Below are 16,463 nucleotides of genomic sequence, written 5' to 3'. Positions count from 1 at the left end.
GGCCAAGCGGCCAGAGATGTTCAATGTGTCGCGGCGCACATGAGGGCTGTTGTACGCGGTCTCCATGAGATACAAAATGCCATCGACGAATTGTGTCATGAATGGGTGTCAGTACTGTAATAATCGCACTACTGGTATATCCTACCACTTAGCTTGGCTTGACTAAAACTAAAAAGAAAAAGCATGCAGCCAGCAAAAGCATTGCCTTGGAGGTCGGTTCGGGTGACTTGGAGGGCGGCCGTCGCAGGGGCGTAGATTCGGACACCACCTGTTATTGTAGAACTAATTCAACCCTTCATAAAACATGAACTGCAGGAACACCGGCTTGATAAATATAATACTTTCTTACAATTAGAGCAGCAGTTTTCTGCTTCGCACCAATACCGGCATTGCAGATTTAGCTCGAATTTTGCTTTGCTTTGAACTGCACGTTTTGGCACTCACCGACAGTTTTTTTTGCAAATTCTTGTGCAGCCAAAAGACAGAGACGCACTCAGGTACCTTTAGTTCGAAAAAACACGAAGTGACCCTCACGCACTTCCGAAGAATGGCGAATGAGAAGAGCATCCTTGGGGCACATCTGCCAGCCCATAAGTACTCAATGCGATACTTTACCACCTGGGGAAGCAAGAGAATGAGCGCAATCATTTGCTGACACCTTGAGTCTTTCTTTGTGGACGATTTAATTACCGGAGCATCGTCAGTGAGTGAGGCTGCAGAAATATATAGAGTTGCAAAGGCAGTCATGGCAGATGCAGGCATGAAGTTGCATAAATGGGCCACAAATCTTGTGGAATTACGAGGCTTATTGGAGGAAGATGACGTTATAGAGCGTCCTGACGGGATACATAAGGTTCTGGGTCTGCGCTGGAGACCAGAAAATTGCCTCCTTTCCATTCATACAGAAAGCGTTTTGAGCGCCGTCAGATGCAATACAAGCACCAAGCGCACGGTACTGCAAGCATCTGGCAGGATTTTTGACCCTCTTGGAAACGTCAGTCCGTTCGTCATTCGAGCTGAAAATAGTTGCAGCGTTTGCGGGAAAGATCGGTTGATTCGGATTCACCATGGCCGGATGACCCGGAAAAAACTAGGAATATGCGGCGCGATGAACTGCTTGACCTTCAGCGACTCACTTTCAAACGATGCATCACAAAGCAGGATGCGATCGGTCGCTTTGAAAGGCACGTGTTCTATGACGAGAGTCCAGAAACGTATGGTGCATGCGCCTACTTGCAAACGGAAGACGGCAATAACAGCTTTAACGTCGAGTTAATTTGGGCCAAATCAAGAATAGCGCCGTCAGAGCGTCTTTCGTTGCCTAGGCTGGAGCTAATTGCCGCTGTCACAGGAGCGCGTCTAGCAAGCTACATCTGTAAGCAAGTGGGCTTGTCCGCGACAGTGTTTTTCTGGACAGACTCCACTATTGCATCGCACTGGATTCAGAGCCACGTTGCCAAATGGAAGGCATCTGTGCAAAATAGTTAGCGACGTTCAGAGCTTGAGTGCCCATCAGCAGTGGCAACATTGCCCTGGAAAGGCAAATCCTGCAGCCTCACGCGAGGCATGTCAGTTCAGAAGCTGTCTGCAAGCACACTCTGGTGGCATGGTCCTTCTTGGCTTTTCAATGACCGCCAAGAATGGCCATTTGTGATAAACAAAGACTGCGCCAACGACTGAAGTAGAATAAGAGAAAAGGAAACAGAAAATGGTGGTGCAGGTGTCTTCGGTTTCCGAGAGGGAACCTATCATAGACATAATGAAATATAGCCAGTTGTTGAGGCTTCTTCGTGTCACTCCTTGCGTCTTTCAATTCCTTAGAAAGATGAAAGGTGAAATTCTTGATGGTGGTCTCAGTGCCGAAGAGCACAATCGATCAAAGGCTTATTGGATTAAGACTGTCCAAGAGGACACTTACGGAGTTGCAAGGCAAAAGCTGATTGAAAACAGGGCCGTATCTCAACAGTCGGAGATCTACACTTTGAGTCCCTTCATTGACAGAGACGGACTTCTGCGTGTTAGAAGATTACAGCATGCTAAAGAGGAATAGAGTCAAGCATCCTGTTCTATTACGCCCTGCGCACGAATTCACTAAACTCGTTGTGAGAGAATGTCACCTGACTGTAAGGCACGGTGGCGTTCAGGACAGTATGACAAATAAGAGAGAACTTAATTCCAAGATCATGTCAATTCGTGAAACAAGTAATTCGAACCCGCAATGGCTGTATACGTGTGAGGCTACGAGCAGTTGGTGCACCGACAGCGCCGCTTGCTACTGACAGAACCTCGCCAGGTAAGTTGTTTTGAAGTTGTTGGGATTGACTTCGCAGGTCCTCTTTTCATGAAGGAAAAGTGTACATAGCGTTATTCACCTGTGCCGTCACTCGTGCTATGCATTTGAAGCTCGTATCGCCCCTCTCCGCAGAGAAATTCCAGCTGGCCTTCCGACGTCTTACTGTGCATCGTGGATTACCATTAGTTACCTACACGGACAATGCTTTAACATTAAAAAAAAAACAATAACGTCGACAGACCGCTTGCAGTTATTCAACTCAATGAAGAGAGGAGAATTTACTAGTTACTGTTACATCAGATACAATGGAAGTACACTGTTGAGAAAGCAGCGTGGTAGGGAGGCTTTTGCGAGCGTTTAGGAAAAAGCGTCAAAGTATGTCTTCGGCGTGTGCTAGGAAACGCACATGTGAGCTTTGAAGAGTTGTTGACAATACTAAGCGAAGTTGAGGCCGTCGTTAATTCACGCCCCCTGACCGTCCTACACGATCGTCACTAGACGAAGGAACTGCCTTGGCACCGTCGCACTTTCGCACCGGCAAAACATTGCTAACGCTTCCGAACGGTCAGCGAACCATTGCATCTACGACTTCAACCAAGGAAATAGTGCGAAGGTGGAAACCCCATTACCGAAGAATATTAGATAATTTCCGCATGACGTCGGTGGAGAAACGAACATTTACCGCAGCTTCGATCGACGCACAACTCCACCAGCCGCCAGCAAAGGGAGCAACTCGCTCAAGAAAGGCGATCTTTTCTTAGTTCATGACGCAAAACTACTTCGGTTCCTCTGCAAAAAAAAACGCTATTTACAAGGTGCTCCCCAGTCGAGGCAGGCAAGTTCGAGCCTGCACAGTGCGTCTGCCAGACGGTAAAGTTCTTCGCCGGCCTGTGCAACTCTTATATCCAGTTGAACTCCGCGACTGAGGGGAAAAAATGAGCGCGCTCATTTATGGGGGGCAGTGTGTTCTGTTTCGTATTCTTGTTTGTTTTAACCGCCCGTGCACACTAGAGGCGCATTCCCGAGCGAAAGCGAAATGGACGCCTCGTCTGGCCGGAATAAAGAGCGGATACGGCACCACCTCGACGGAGGCAACTTTTGTCCTCGGCGATTGACGGAGAGCATGCAGGGCGTCGCTCTTGTGCATTCATCTTTGAGGTGGGGTGTTTTGACAAGAGGTGGACGGACCGCGCGCGCGTGCGTGAGAGAGAGAGAGAGAGAGAGAGAGAGAGAGAGGGGGAGGGAGGGAGGGAGGGAGGGAGGGAGGGGGAGGGAGAGAGAGAGACGCTGTTTAGAGACCAGACAAAGCGGACGTTGCGTCCTACGCTGCGATGTTTTCCTTTGTTCAAATGTACTGCATGACCAGAATATGCGTTGTTTTAAAGTTTTTCCCTTTAAACTGAGTTCCGTGTTATCAATCGCGCACAGCCGGCGTATAATCGCTGTCGCGCTCATCTATCACTGTTTCCAGCATGCTTCTTGAGCACAACTGCATCCTCAGTGCAGATCGGAAAAATTCTGTTAAAAAGCGTTCCACGGGGTTTTCCGCGCTACCACTGTATGATTGTACACTCAGACCAATAAGCTTTAATAAGCACACACGCACACACACACACAAAAACTCGGGTATTATAAAACTTAGTTGTCAGTCCCTTTATGTAGCCATACGGGGTTAGTGCTGCATGAAATTTCAACTAAATGTCTTTCGTGCGCCTACAACAAAAATAGTTAACAGACTACGTCACTTCATGGGCTTCAATAATAACAATAAATGTGGAGCTACCACCCTACGGGAAGAAAGTAATAATGGGATCGAGTAAAAACACGTCAGAGGCTAGCACTGTGCCACACTTTGAAAACTGAACTTTCCATTTGAGAACTACGTATAGTCGGTCTGTACTTCATCCGCGCCGAGGAAATGAGGCGGTCGCTGGTGCACACCGATAGACATTTTCTTCGCTGTATTGATTCACGGTTACTTATACGAGGGTGTATTTGATTGACGGTTACTTATACGAGGGTTCTTCAATAAAGACTGCGACATATGCTCTTAAATCTTTATTTCTGAAGGTTATTCATCGGCACTCTTATCCATTTGTATCTATGCTTCCCAGTAAGTGAAATGTACGCGTCCGGCCGTTTCTACCCAGCCTATAGATAACACTAGTGAAGCAATCTTTTGGCACCTTCTTAAAAATCGCTTCCAATGTCCTAACTACGCCTTGTTCCATGTCAAAGTAATTTCCTTTGTTTTTACCGTTCCCCGAAGCATCGCAGCGACTCTTTACCCGTTTTATAGTCGAGATGCGGCACTCTCCGACTTCTTTATGTACCTCGCGGTAAAAACATACATAGCTTGGACATGTAACTAGGCAGAGCGTATATAGTTACGATATTGGAGGTGATTTTTAAGGAGGTGGCAAAAGATGCCTTCACTCGTGTTATCTATAGGCTTGCTGGAAACGGTGGCACGCGTGCTTCTCACTTACTGGGGAGCGTATATAGAAACATATAAATGTACCGATGCACAATGTTCAGAAATAGGTTTCAGAGCATTGAACAACCCAATAATATAGATAGGTACCCGCAGGTACAGTGGCGTTAAAAAGTTTAGCGCTTTTGCGTCTGCGAAAAAGTTGCAACTTCCGAATAGTATGCGCCTGTACTAAGGGAAACCGTATACGTTGCATATCTTATATAGTACTGACTAGAAATCAGTATACTAGGCACCGAAAATATTCAGCCTTCTTCTAAAATACCGCATGGGCGTCATGCGATCGGTAGTCGATCTTCAATCATATCATGGCAATCTTCCGCATTTGAACCCATTTCGAGCACGAGCACTTGCTTTTACCGCTTCAGCATCCTTAGGAATCGTGGATCGTTCATTTTGTTTTCTTCTACCGGTTAAATACAGAAATCCAACCTGCGAAGTTCATCACACAAAAACGACTACTCCACAAATCTCGACGAGGGCTAAATACAACGGATCCAGCCGGTCTCCCGTCTTTGACACTATCTCGAGTGCCGTGTTAACCGATGGATTTTCCCTATATAGTGTAGCCACGCATATACTAACTGCCCTAGCTCCGTACCTTGGTTTCTGCCGACTTGCGTGCTCAGAACGTTCCGCGCACATCGCCGTCTGGCAAAGAGTACCAGAACTGTGGCCACGACAGCAGCTCACGTGCCTCGAAAACGCTGAGCCTCGACCGCGTCAGCGGCCGCACGAGCGACTGTCGTTGCGGCGGGGCGCAACCGCACGACGCGTCGCTGCGTGCAGGATTCACGACCGCGCCACTCACGCACTCGTGCCACGGTCGGTCGCTTCGGGTCTCCCGACATCGCACTAGCTCGAGCGTAGAACACAGTTGTACATAGGAAACGTTTCTGAGGTTAAAAACAAAGCTGCCCCCAAGGCTCTCGGCCCCTCTATATACATGGGATGTGTGCAGCTGAGCAAAGTGGCCCAACATGCAGAAGCGCTCTGGATTGCGCGCTGACGCTACCCAGCACTCTGCAATGCATCGAAACAGCCCTGCTTCGCACCTGCTCTTCTTGATCATTGTGTCCTTGCTGTCGGAAAGACTACAAGCGCGCAACCTGGGGCCCAGTTCGTATGAAAACGGACGGAACGCTTTAGTCTAGGCCGAACGCAGTGATGGGCCCGTCTCTCGTCCGCCTTTCTTGTATCAGCTGGCAGGCATAAAAGACGATTGTTGCGAGCAGTACTCGGATATATGCTTTTGCAGTGCGCTTTTGCAGTGCGCTTTTGCAGTGCGCTTTTGCAGTGCGCTTTTGCAGTGCGCTTTTGCAGTGCGCTTTTGCAGTGCGCTTTTGCAAGCTGCGTTGGCTGTGCCCGCGCATTCTTCCTCATTCTTCGCGTGTACTACGCAACAGCGCGCTGTAATAGTACGCGAATATTCACGAGGAACGCCCGATGTTTGCCCTTTCATTCCTTCAGGCAATGAAGCCAAGTAAATCGTAGGGGAAATTGCATGTGGTCTTTGTTGAAGCGTAGAAATGGTAAGCTAAAAGACAGCGAAAAAGGAAGAAAAAAGGAAGGCTGTTCTCCCGCTCACGCCCTTGGGTATTTCCGCAGCAACGCGCGCGTAATGCGGAAGATGTGGGCTCGACTCCAATCTGCTAGTATATATATATATTTTTGGTCCACTGTCATCTCGTTTTACTTTGCCGTTTCTACATCTCAATGAAAAAAAAAAGACCACATACTTTTCCCAATGATTTCCTTGGCTTCAGTGTTTGACGGCTTCTTGTGGTTGTCTAACAACAACAAAAAAAAAATCCTCTCGGTACTTCCTCTACTCGTTTATTCCTCTGGTGCGCACCATGCCCCGATCCGTGATCCCTGCCGGCATGGTGCCACCTGCGCAGGGGCTCTGTTGCGTGAGCACGTGGCTTCTCGGGGCTGCGCGAATCGTGCTGTGCTTCAAACTTCTCCACGTTGCGTGCGCTCTTTGTGAAAAAGTATAACGGCTACTTTGCGTGCGACCGCCCTGCGGTATGTCGTCACCCGCAAGTTCCAGCGCCCTGGAAAGTGTAAATAATCATCGTGCTGATCACAGGTTCCGAAAAAGGAGCTCCACGGGAAGCGTGACCATCGAATACGCTACTTGGCCTTTGTGATTGGGCGACGCGCGATGACAACGCATGTTGCGCAGTCTCGGAGGCCGTGCCCCGTTGTCGTCGTCTGGAAGACGTAGCGGTTGCGAGTTTCGAATGTACGGCGCGGCGCGCGGCTTCGAACGTAGCAATCTCGCAAATGCACCTGGGGGTACACATTTTGTTATAAACAAAGCTTTCCGTGCTGCCTGTGACGCTAGTTTGGCGCTTTTAGTTCGGTAATTACTCACTCTTTCGAACTCCCCTGCTGATAGTTTCTGATTAAGAATTGGCTAGTGCATCACCATGGGCTTACGTAGGGCGCACTTTATCGCGCATCCGGATACTGAGGGTGCGTTTAAACTGCATTATATGCGTGAATGTCTGTCTAGAGAGTTCTGCTGACGCTTTTCCAGACATACAGCTCGAGTGGTGCACGACAGTTTGCCCACGACAGTTTGCCCATAGGCATCGGGCGCGGGATCAGTTTGGACCGGTGGCGCCTTCATACGGCGGCGCCGCGAATGTAATGGCATGTAATGGCAGCCGGGCCGGGCGCAGCAGCCGCTGCCGCCAGCTACGTTGACGTTCGGTCGTCTTTTTTTTTTTTTTTCTGTTTTGCGTTGCCGAAATACCGCGTGAAACCAAATCTGATCAAACATTTTAGTACTGTCGTTTGCTGGGCCAGTTGGCGCATGGTGAACGTATGGGGATTTCCAGCAAGTACGGACGCGAGCACAAGTAAAATGAACAGACAGGACAACGCTGTACTTACAACGCGAGAATTTTAACGTGTTTCGAGAAGTATGCACGGGGTCTTAGGTTCACGTTTGAACTCTGCAAAGAAAACTTGATCAGATTTCTTGATTTGGAAATTAAATTCCAAAGTGAGTCATGTGTGTTGGCGCTATTGCCCTAGATCGAAAGAATCGCTCCTCCCGTACGAATCGTCACACTCCAAATTAATAAAACGAGGCATAGCTTCCTTATGTTTCACTAATGCTCTTAACAAGAGCTGTACCCACACTTTGCAGGAGAGTTTTGAAGCCCAGAAGGCGAGGTTAATGTCGGCAGGGTTCCCGGCCTCACTTTTGATGGCTGTGGCTGAAACCTTGTTTAGAAAGATGACGAAAAAGTCGTAGTGAAAAAAGTCCTAGTATCTGCATGGCCTCTCACAATCTTCAGAGGGTGGCCACTAGGAATGGCATTACACTAGTGTTTTCGGCGCCGAGCAAGCTGGTTAGGTTGTGCAAAAGCATCACAGGAGAGAAGAAAGATACAAGTATAGGCTGTGGAAAGAATCACAACACTTTTTTTCACAAAGAGTGTGCATTTTCAGTCGTGTATCACACACCTCTATCATGCGGACTATCCTATGGTGGCCAGACAGGCCGTTGCATCAACTTTTACGTTTTTAGCGCACGAAAAGGGACGAGAGACAGAAGTACGACGCGGACACAGCGCTAACTTCCAACAATTGTTTCTTTTTTAATACATCTTTATTTCTGCGTTTGATAGGCGAAGCCTTGCAGCAGAAAAGGGGTCCCCCATAGAGCACTCCTTTTCCAACAATTGTTTTTTATTTTACGAAGCGGTACACATATGTATGCACATATATAGCACATATACACATAAACAGCAGTTACAAAATTCTTTTGGCATGCATGGCCGCCTTTTCCATCTTCGATATCATGTTAACTTTCCATTACACATGTCTCGTTGCTGTCTTATTTGTTCAAAACCAGTACATATGCGCATGCGTGCGCTGCTGTCTGTTACCTATATATATGGGTACCGCTTCGTAGAATAAAAAACAATTGTTGGAAGTTAGCGCTGTGTCAGCGTCGTCCTTCTGTCTCTTGTCCCTTTTCGTGCGCTAAAAACGTAAAAGTTATGGAATACCAACATGCCCAAACCTACGCTCTTTCACGTTGGATCAATGATCGCATGCATGAGCATCGCTATTTGCTACCTACAGGTACAGGAGAGAACTTGCCGTTGTATTGCAAAAAGCACGAATCCCGACGAGTTTTTGATAGTGTACCGATTGTGGGGAGGGAGCGCTGTAAACTGGAAAGCGTTCCACGTCAAAAAGTTGGGTGCGCAAAACAAAGCCGCCAACAGCGAGCTCCTAGTATCGCGTTTCAATCGCTGATCGCTGCACATTTCCGACGCGGCTCTGCTATGGTCTAGTTCTAACATTAATAAAGGAGCCGTTCATACGCAAGAACTTCGTGTCCCGTGTGAATTGCGTGTCTTCGCCTTTACATATGCAACGGCTCCGGAGATTTTTAGTCGTTATTTTGCCGCTTTGTCACTCTCCCTTTTAGGGTATATTTTCTTTCCTCGCGCTTCCTAACTCTGGTTGCGTCCGGCACATAACTGTTTGCTGTGCATTGATCCGAACACGGACGCAGCGGCGGGTTCACACTCGGCTTCCGTCGCGCTAAGCTGTGTGAAATAGACCATGACTAAAGTTTGGACTATTTTCTAAGACATTAAGAACGACGAAGTGTTGCAGAGATAAAAATTACAAAGGACAGGGAACGGAAAGTGACCGGCACATGTGCGATTGGCGAAGCAGCTCAAGGAGACGTACGTTTCGTGTTTTTTTTTTTGTGTGTGTGTGTGTGCGTGTGTGTGTGCGTGCGCGTGCGCGCGCCTTTTCCCCCATTTGCATGATAAGTACACGACAACATTGACGTGCGCAGCAAAATAACAACTGGAATATAACTGCTGAAGTTCCACGCCTAGCTTGCCTCGGCGAGCTCTGTTCGCGGGGTGCCACTTGTATCGCAATTTGCACTAGTTTTCTACTTTACGTATTGCCCGATGCCATGAATGTGGCCTGCCTCGCACAAGCGGCGACCCTTCTCAAAAGCAGACGCATGAAAGTGAGTTTTCTGGTACGTTTAAAACTCGCAGTGCGAAGTCACTGGAAGCACTGTGAGCGCCTACGCCCCGTCGTCTGCTTCACATGCCAGTGCTCTTGGCTTTTGCCGTTCGCGGCGCTGTTCGCCAGCACGTCGCTTATTACTCATGAATTAATCACGGGAAGCTCATTACTTTTCGAAGCGAGATCGGGATGCCTTAGAACACGCACTTATAAAGCGAGATATAAGAAGGAAGAAGAAGCATGTGCTTGCTGCGGTAAAGCTAGGGAAACGACGGAGCATGTTTTATTAGAATGTGAAGACGTCTACCCAGCGGTCGATTTAGGCACCACTGGCCTCCTTGAAGCCCTTGGGTTCAGCGGGAGCAGTGGTAAAGCAAACATGTCCGTAATAGGCATTACTAAGAGGCGATTGGAGGATTGGTGGAAGAAAAGTGGGGAAACGACAAGACGGAGACGTGTAGGGGCACAGTTCGCAATAGGGGATCAGAAAATATGGGCGTGGTAGCTCATAGTGTTTTTTCTTTTTTCATTGTTTAACCTAGGTAGGACGTTAGGCAGTATAATAGCAAGAGCTTGGTGGCGCAACCCACCGCCCTGTTCCAAAGGGGACGCTCATAACATCCAACCATCCAACCATCCATCGCTGGCACCATGCGACGGCCACCCGGTGCCTCCGCCGAACTATTACGCTCAGCACAGCCGCGTCGTGTTTTTTAGTTTGGCGGAGCTGTCGTCTATGAGATGTGGAGAAACGGGTCAAATGAATTCTGAAGCATGCGGTGTGATACTTAACTATATTTTTGCCAGTCCAATTTCTTCAGCGATTTCTTTGCTAATAGACTCAGCATATATCCATTCCAGTCACGCTAATTACTTTTGAATATTTCGACTATTGACAAGAAAAATATCTTGGACATGGCTCTGTATGTAAGCATAACCCTCTGATAACTCAAGTTCAGTGAGTCATTTCAGTGCGGTGAGTAATGAAAAACAGTGGTAGTTTTAGAGGTTTACTACCAAGTTTTAGGAGAAGTTCGACGTGTTGCTCTGTATCACAACCGCTAATGTTCCTTCTACCATCGGATGGCGTTCAATTCAATATTAACCGTTGCGTCTACTTGTAACAAATATGTATGGTTTTGGTGCTATAATGTATCATGTATAACAGTATAAGAGGTCAATATCAGTGATGAATGAATTTTTTGTGATTATAACGAGTGAACTCATGTGGCTTAAAATTCATGCTAGAAGTGTTTCTTTTTTTTTTTTTTCTGCAATGTTTTTCCAGGAAATATATATATACACTTGGAGGACGTAAGAACACTCCGTCATAATTCGTGACTAAAGAGGATGGTCTAAGCTACCGTTTAGTTAAACACAGCTCCCTTACGTAACGGCACTGCCGTTTTCTGTTTCCATCACACATTACCCCCCCCCCCCCCCCTTTCTTTTTTTTTTCTTTTAAATCAGCGCCAGTGACAAGGTGGCGTCCAACTCCAACGACCTACCGGGCGACGGCGGCGACGACGACGACACTCTGAAGAAGCGGGACTTGCCGCCGCCTGGCTGGAAGCGCAGTCGGCTGCTGCTGGTCATGCGGGGCGTTGACGAGGTGATCTCTTCGCACCTGTTTCTGGCGGCCACAGAGTCTTCGCCGCTGGCCAAGTACCGTCGCATGCTCTCCATGTTCGAAAAATCCGCCCACTTCGCCATCTGGTTCGGTGGCCTCGTCTTCCTCATGTGGTTCTTCTCCATTGACGTGGCAATCAGGACGTTCCTCTTCAATGTCTTCCTCGGTACGTGCATTTTACCGCTATTCCCGCGCAGCACCCCGTGTGGTAACCGCATGCGCATCAACTTAAAAAAAAAAGGAAACTATACAGATGGCCATTTTGCAGTACCATTTCTATAGCTCGCTTCCGGGCATCGTGATCCCCGATTCGTGGGCTTCGGAAGTGCGGCGCACCCTTTTGCTCTCAACTAGAGATGCGCGAATATTCGCCAATATTCGGTTCGTTGCTCGAAAGTTTCGAATGCGATTGAGTCTTCGAATTGAATATTCGCTGTTCGTACATACGAATGTTTCTCGAATATTTTCGAATAGTTTAAAACGTCAACTGTGCGTGAGAGCAAAAGTGTGACGAATGACGAGCCTGAAGTTTCCGGCTAAAGCGCATTCACTCGCACTCTCCGAAGAGTCCTTCGTACGCGAACAAGCTGCTGATTTGTTTTTAATGTCTCCATTTGTGCTTTCGTTGAAAAACGCTTCATAGTGGGCACTATAATGGCAGAAGCTTGCTAACGTTGTGGATATACTAGTATGTGAACGCCGTTTTATATGAATGGTGCAAACGGCTGCTCATTATTCGAAAATATTCTCTATTCGATTCGCTTTTGGCGCTATTCGGTTTGTATTCGATACGGTCTTAAGATTGCTTACTCGCACCCCTCTACTCACAGCCACTTGCTCTTTGCTACCCTCATCTGACCACATTTCCTTTCATCTCCTTCAATTTTTTTCTTACTTTGTGAAAATTTCCAGACTGCTGGCCATCGCCACGTATTCGGGACAACACGAAATTCCGACCGTATATTCCACCCAAAGCTTATTTCGCATGCTGATGACACATTGCAGCCTCCCCGACGGTGACCCGTCGCCACTGCACGATCTCACATGGCACAGTCGTATCACAGTACGACTGTGCACAAAGTCTTACGCCTCGCCTTCGTTATGGACACGATCATGTGACATAACGGAGGTGCCGGTGTACACCGTGCATTTTTCTGTTCCACTTGAAAGTGCCTCGCAGTTCTTCTTGATACCGAAACAGTCTATGAAATAATCTACCTGTACCGTCTAACTGCGAGCACAAAACCCATTTCTGCTGCAAGTGGCGCATGAACAAGTAAAACGCCTTTTTTACCACCTTTCTATAGTACTGTGAGCCTAGCATATTATGGCAGTGGGTTGCGCTAACCAGGCATCTGCGAGCCCATTTGGAATGTACCAGGAGCGGCGGACGAAAAAGAACTTGTGAACAGCAAGTGATCTTCTACACGTTCCCCACAGCTGCGGTATGCTTGAGAACGTATAAATGAAACGGGATAGCAGCTCGTTTCTGCCCATCTAAGGTAAACTTCGGATTGCCAGAAAAAAAAAAAAAAATGGTCCGAGCTACGTCCCCAAACCAGCCATCTGCGACATTGGCGCCGTGGTTTGTTGCACATTTTAATACCGCCTTGGCTCAACCTGCGCCTGTGGACGCAGCCGGTTGACGTTGGAGGCGTAGAAACACCGCAGTACGTCATTATTGTTCAGCCCATACACAGCTGTCGAACAGGTCTGCAGCCCCTGTAGTCGGTCGCTTGTACGCTTCGAGCGCATGCAACGCTTTAATTTGCTGCTTCCAAGAGATTTCCTCACCGTTATACAGACGAACCGTGACTAGCACGAGCGTGCTCGCCCGCGCAGCGATCGTCATCGACGCTCTCCTGGCTGCCGCGCTGAAGACCGTCGCGCGGCGTTTCCGGCCCCGGCCATGCCGCAAGCTGTACGAGCCGTATACATCTCGGTTCACCTTCCCCACGGCCTTCACCGTCCCCATGGTTCTGGTCACACTGATCGTGGTCAAGCGCAGTCAGCTCGGTTTCATCTTCAAGGCGCTCACCGTCGCCTGGTGCTTCGCCGCGTCCGTCTCAAGGCTCTTCTTGGGAAGGCAGTCGCTCGGTGGCATCCTGATCGGCGCTGCCGTGGCCTCCATCGAGTACGAGGCCGTCGTGGCGAACGTCTGGTGCTCGCAGCGGACGGCCTCCTTTTTCTTCAGCGTCTTAAGCGCTCTCGAAGAGCCGGCGCAGGACCCGTTGTTTTGGTGAAGACACCGATTCATGGAACGAAGGTGTGACGCGGTGCCGCATGCAGCGGGCGGCCTGCTGGGCTCTTCTTGACGCGGGCGAAAAGAGTGCTGGTCTTCTGCCTTTTTTTTCTTTTTCCTTTTTGAGTTCAATAAAAGGTTGTCTTTTTGGGCGGGCGAAAGCTGTGGTCTAAGTCCAGCCTTGTTTAAACGCCAGTCACTCTTGCGTCGTGTTACCGCGGTAGCAATCTAATAGCAAGAAGCACGCGCTGTCTGCGGCATTTTAGCGCCACGGGTCAGAAACTAGCTTAGGACGTACGTGTAACGCCACAAGTTAAAGCGCGATTGAGATTCTTCGATTAGTCTGTTGCTCGTGCCTACGGTCGCCTTCTATGTCCGTCTTCGTGACATTAAAAACGCTCGGTCTTTCTCGCCATTGTCAAAAAACTCTACAAATGCGCTAGCATTGACTGCTCCGCCTTCATGAATGCCCATCTATGGAGATACCCCCGTCTTGCGCCTGCAAATTTTTCTAATTTCATCACCCCACCTAATCTTCTGCCGTCCTCGACTGCGCTTCCCTGTTGGGTTAGGAGCAAACACTTATCAACCGAATACGTGCGCAGGTCTACAGGAACGCGCCCATCTCTGTAACGGCTCTTGTCTCAAATATTCTGCATTCATGCACAATAGCATCGTGCGTAAAGCGTCCATGAAAGCAAAGTGGTAAGCATGTCGACCCCTGGTTGAGGTCGTTGACGTCCGTACGTTCATATACACTTTGTGGTTGCGTAGCCGAACGTTCAGGTAGACGGTGGTGCAGTCACAGCGCCCTCAGACCAAAGCGACAAATAAGGAAATCGAAGCGCGAAAGTTCATGGCGGTATACTGCATGTTTTTTTATGCGAAGCATATTACTAGAGCTCAACCCAGCTCCTCAGGCGCGGCGGTGTCGCCTTCAATACCACGTGACACCGTGACGTCACGACAGAGGAGAAACGGGGCTCCAACTCGCGGCGTCGCGGCGGTATATAAGCAGCTGCGCTTTTTCTAGGTGGCTTTGGCTCAACTCTTGCAAGATGGGCTGGGTGGGAATCGAACCAGGGTCTCCGGAGTGTGAGACGGAGACGCTACCACTGAGCCACGAGTACGATGCTTCGAAGCGGTACAAAAGCGCCTCTAGTGAATGCGGTGTTGCCTTAGAAACGAGCTGTTTCGAAGGCTCAGGCGTGCGTCGCTTGCTCAGGCGCACATTTCGTTGCCGCGCCGAACGCTGCGTTGCTCGACGCTCACCGCGTCCAATGCGGGGCGCGTAGTCGCTGCGCCGTAGCCCATTGTCTTACACCCCTTGGCGGGTCGACGGGAACGCTGTCGTGTTCCACCCTTGAAGGCGAAGCAGAGTAACGCATGAGTTGTTTCTTCTACTAGCCGAACCAAATATAGCCAAGCAACAGCAGTTCACCAGGCTAAACAGTGGTTCAACAACTAAAATAAAGGCTAGTATGCTTCGCATCCTGGGCTTAACCTTAGCTAAGCCACAGCCATTTTTTTCCCGTGTGCACTCGCCGTACCTTTATACTTTTGCACGACTTCGGCACCAAGCTCGCGCTCATAATTGGTCATCAACTTAATTGCACGGATGCTTTGTCGCCAAGTTGACCGTGTGTGTGTGTTTTTTTTTCTCCGATGCTTTAAAGTGGCAAGCCATATTTTACAGCGAGGCTGTTAGCCTCTCGTTGGTCGGCATTTTTCGTGTCCATGTCCGTGGGCAACAATGTAGGCCGATCCTGAAGGTTGTGCAATACCGGGCCGCCCCGCGGCGGAAGGGAAGCAGGCTTTAAGCATTCAGCAAAATGAAGCGAAAAGTGCATACATTCTTACCGCGGCGACTTGTCAGCTTGCGACGTGGGAGTGACGTCACTAGCATTTCGTATATAAATGAACCAGCCTAGCTAGCAACCGATTTCGTTGCTGCAGCACCGCCATCACGTAGGCAACACGTAGATAGGACTCCCGAGGAGCAGTGTGAATACGAGAAGCTGCAAAGGCTAAAAGAAACGGCAATACGACCAGCGGCGGCGTGCTGTCAAAATTACCATTACACTAACCTGGAAGTTTTGGCGTGTTGGTAAGACATGACAAAAAACTTAATGCACACAATCAGAGGAGGACGGTGATGAAAGAAGACTGAGACAAACGAGCGCTGTAACTTGCAAAAAAATTGTTGAGACCCGCGAAGCGTGGAACATACAGGCATTTTGTGGCCGAACATCGCGCAAGCGCAGCTAGCAAAACAATCAGTGTGACAGCGCAAGTATAGTAATTCCTTCAAAGTCAAAGCAATCGGCAGCTTGGACACACAGTATATATTCCCTAAACTGCCAGTTATTTCTGCCTCGATAATTTCACGCGTCAGTTGGCGGCTGCTTCTCGTGACGATGGTGCAGTCTTGATATATTGGCACGCAGCTCGACTTTATACCGGAGTTTGCACTTTAGCCGGAGCTGGAAACAACAGTACCATCATCACTAGGTTCACACTTCCTGCAGTGCAGATCAAGAAACCCTCCGCACTTGACTCTCGTATTTCTGCGGTGCTCACGGAGGCGATCATTTACACACCTCTCACTTTAAGCTATATGTCTTACCACAAGAAATCGATATACACAGTCTATTCCGAACATCTTGCGAACTCGTCCTTGTGCTTCTTATTGCACCCAGTCTTGTGCGACGCGCCAGTGATACAGTGCGCTAGTGCTGCTTCCATTTTTTTTTTTTTACAATGCCTTTGCTGCTTCATC

At 48.7% G+C, this 16,463-nt stretch overlaps 1 protein-coding gene across 3 annotated transcripts in view; it reads left to right on the top strand.

Annotated features, from left to right (window-relative positions):
- Nucleotides 1–16,463, top strand: part of LOC126547719 (polyisoprenoid diphosphate/phosphate phosphohydrolase PLPP6-like) — a 123,469-nt gene that overhangs the window by 23,473 nt on the left and 83,533 nt on the right. For 2 of the 3 annotated variants that reach the window (XM_055063353.2, XM_050195680.3), the window contains exon 2: nt 11,283–11,608. In XM_055063353.2, coding sequence (XP_054919328.2) covers nt 11,283–11,608 — 326 coding nt within the window. Of the gene's footprint in view, nt 1–11,282; nt 11,609–13,284; nt 13,846–16,463 lie in introns of those variants that run through there. The other variant, XM_055063352.2, reaches the window with a different exon arrangement.

Source organism: Dermacentor andersoni, chromosome 1 (assembly GCF_023375885.2).
Source record: "Dermacentor andersoni chromosome 1, qqDerAnde1_hic_scaffold, whole genome shotgun sequence".
Lineage (NCBI taxonomy): Eukaryota > Metazoa > Arthropoda > Arachnida > Ixodida > Ixodidae > Dermacentor > Dermacentor andersoni.
The sequence above is the reverse complement of the archived record's forward strand: the minus strand, read 5'-3'. Positions and strand labels throughout refer to the sequence as shown.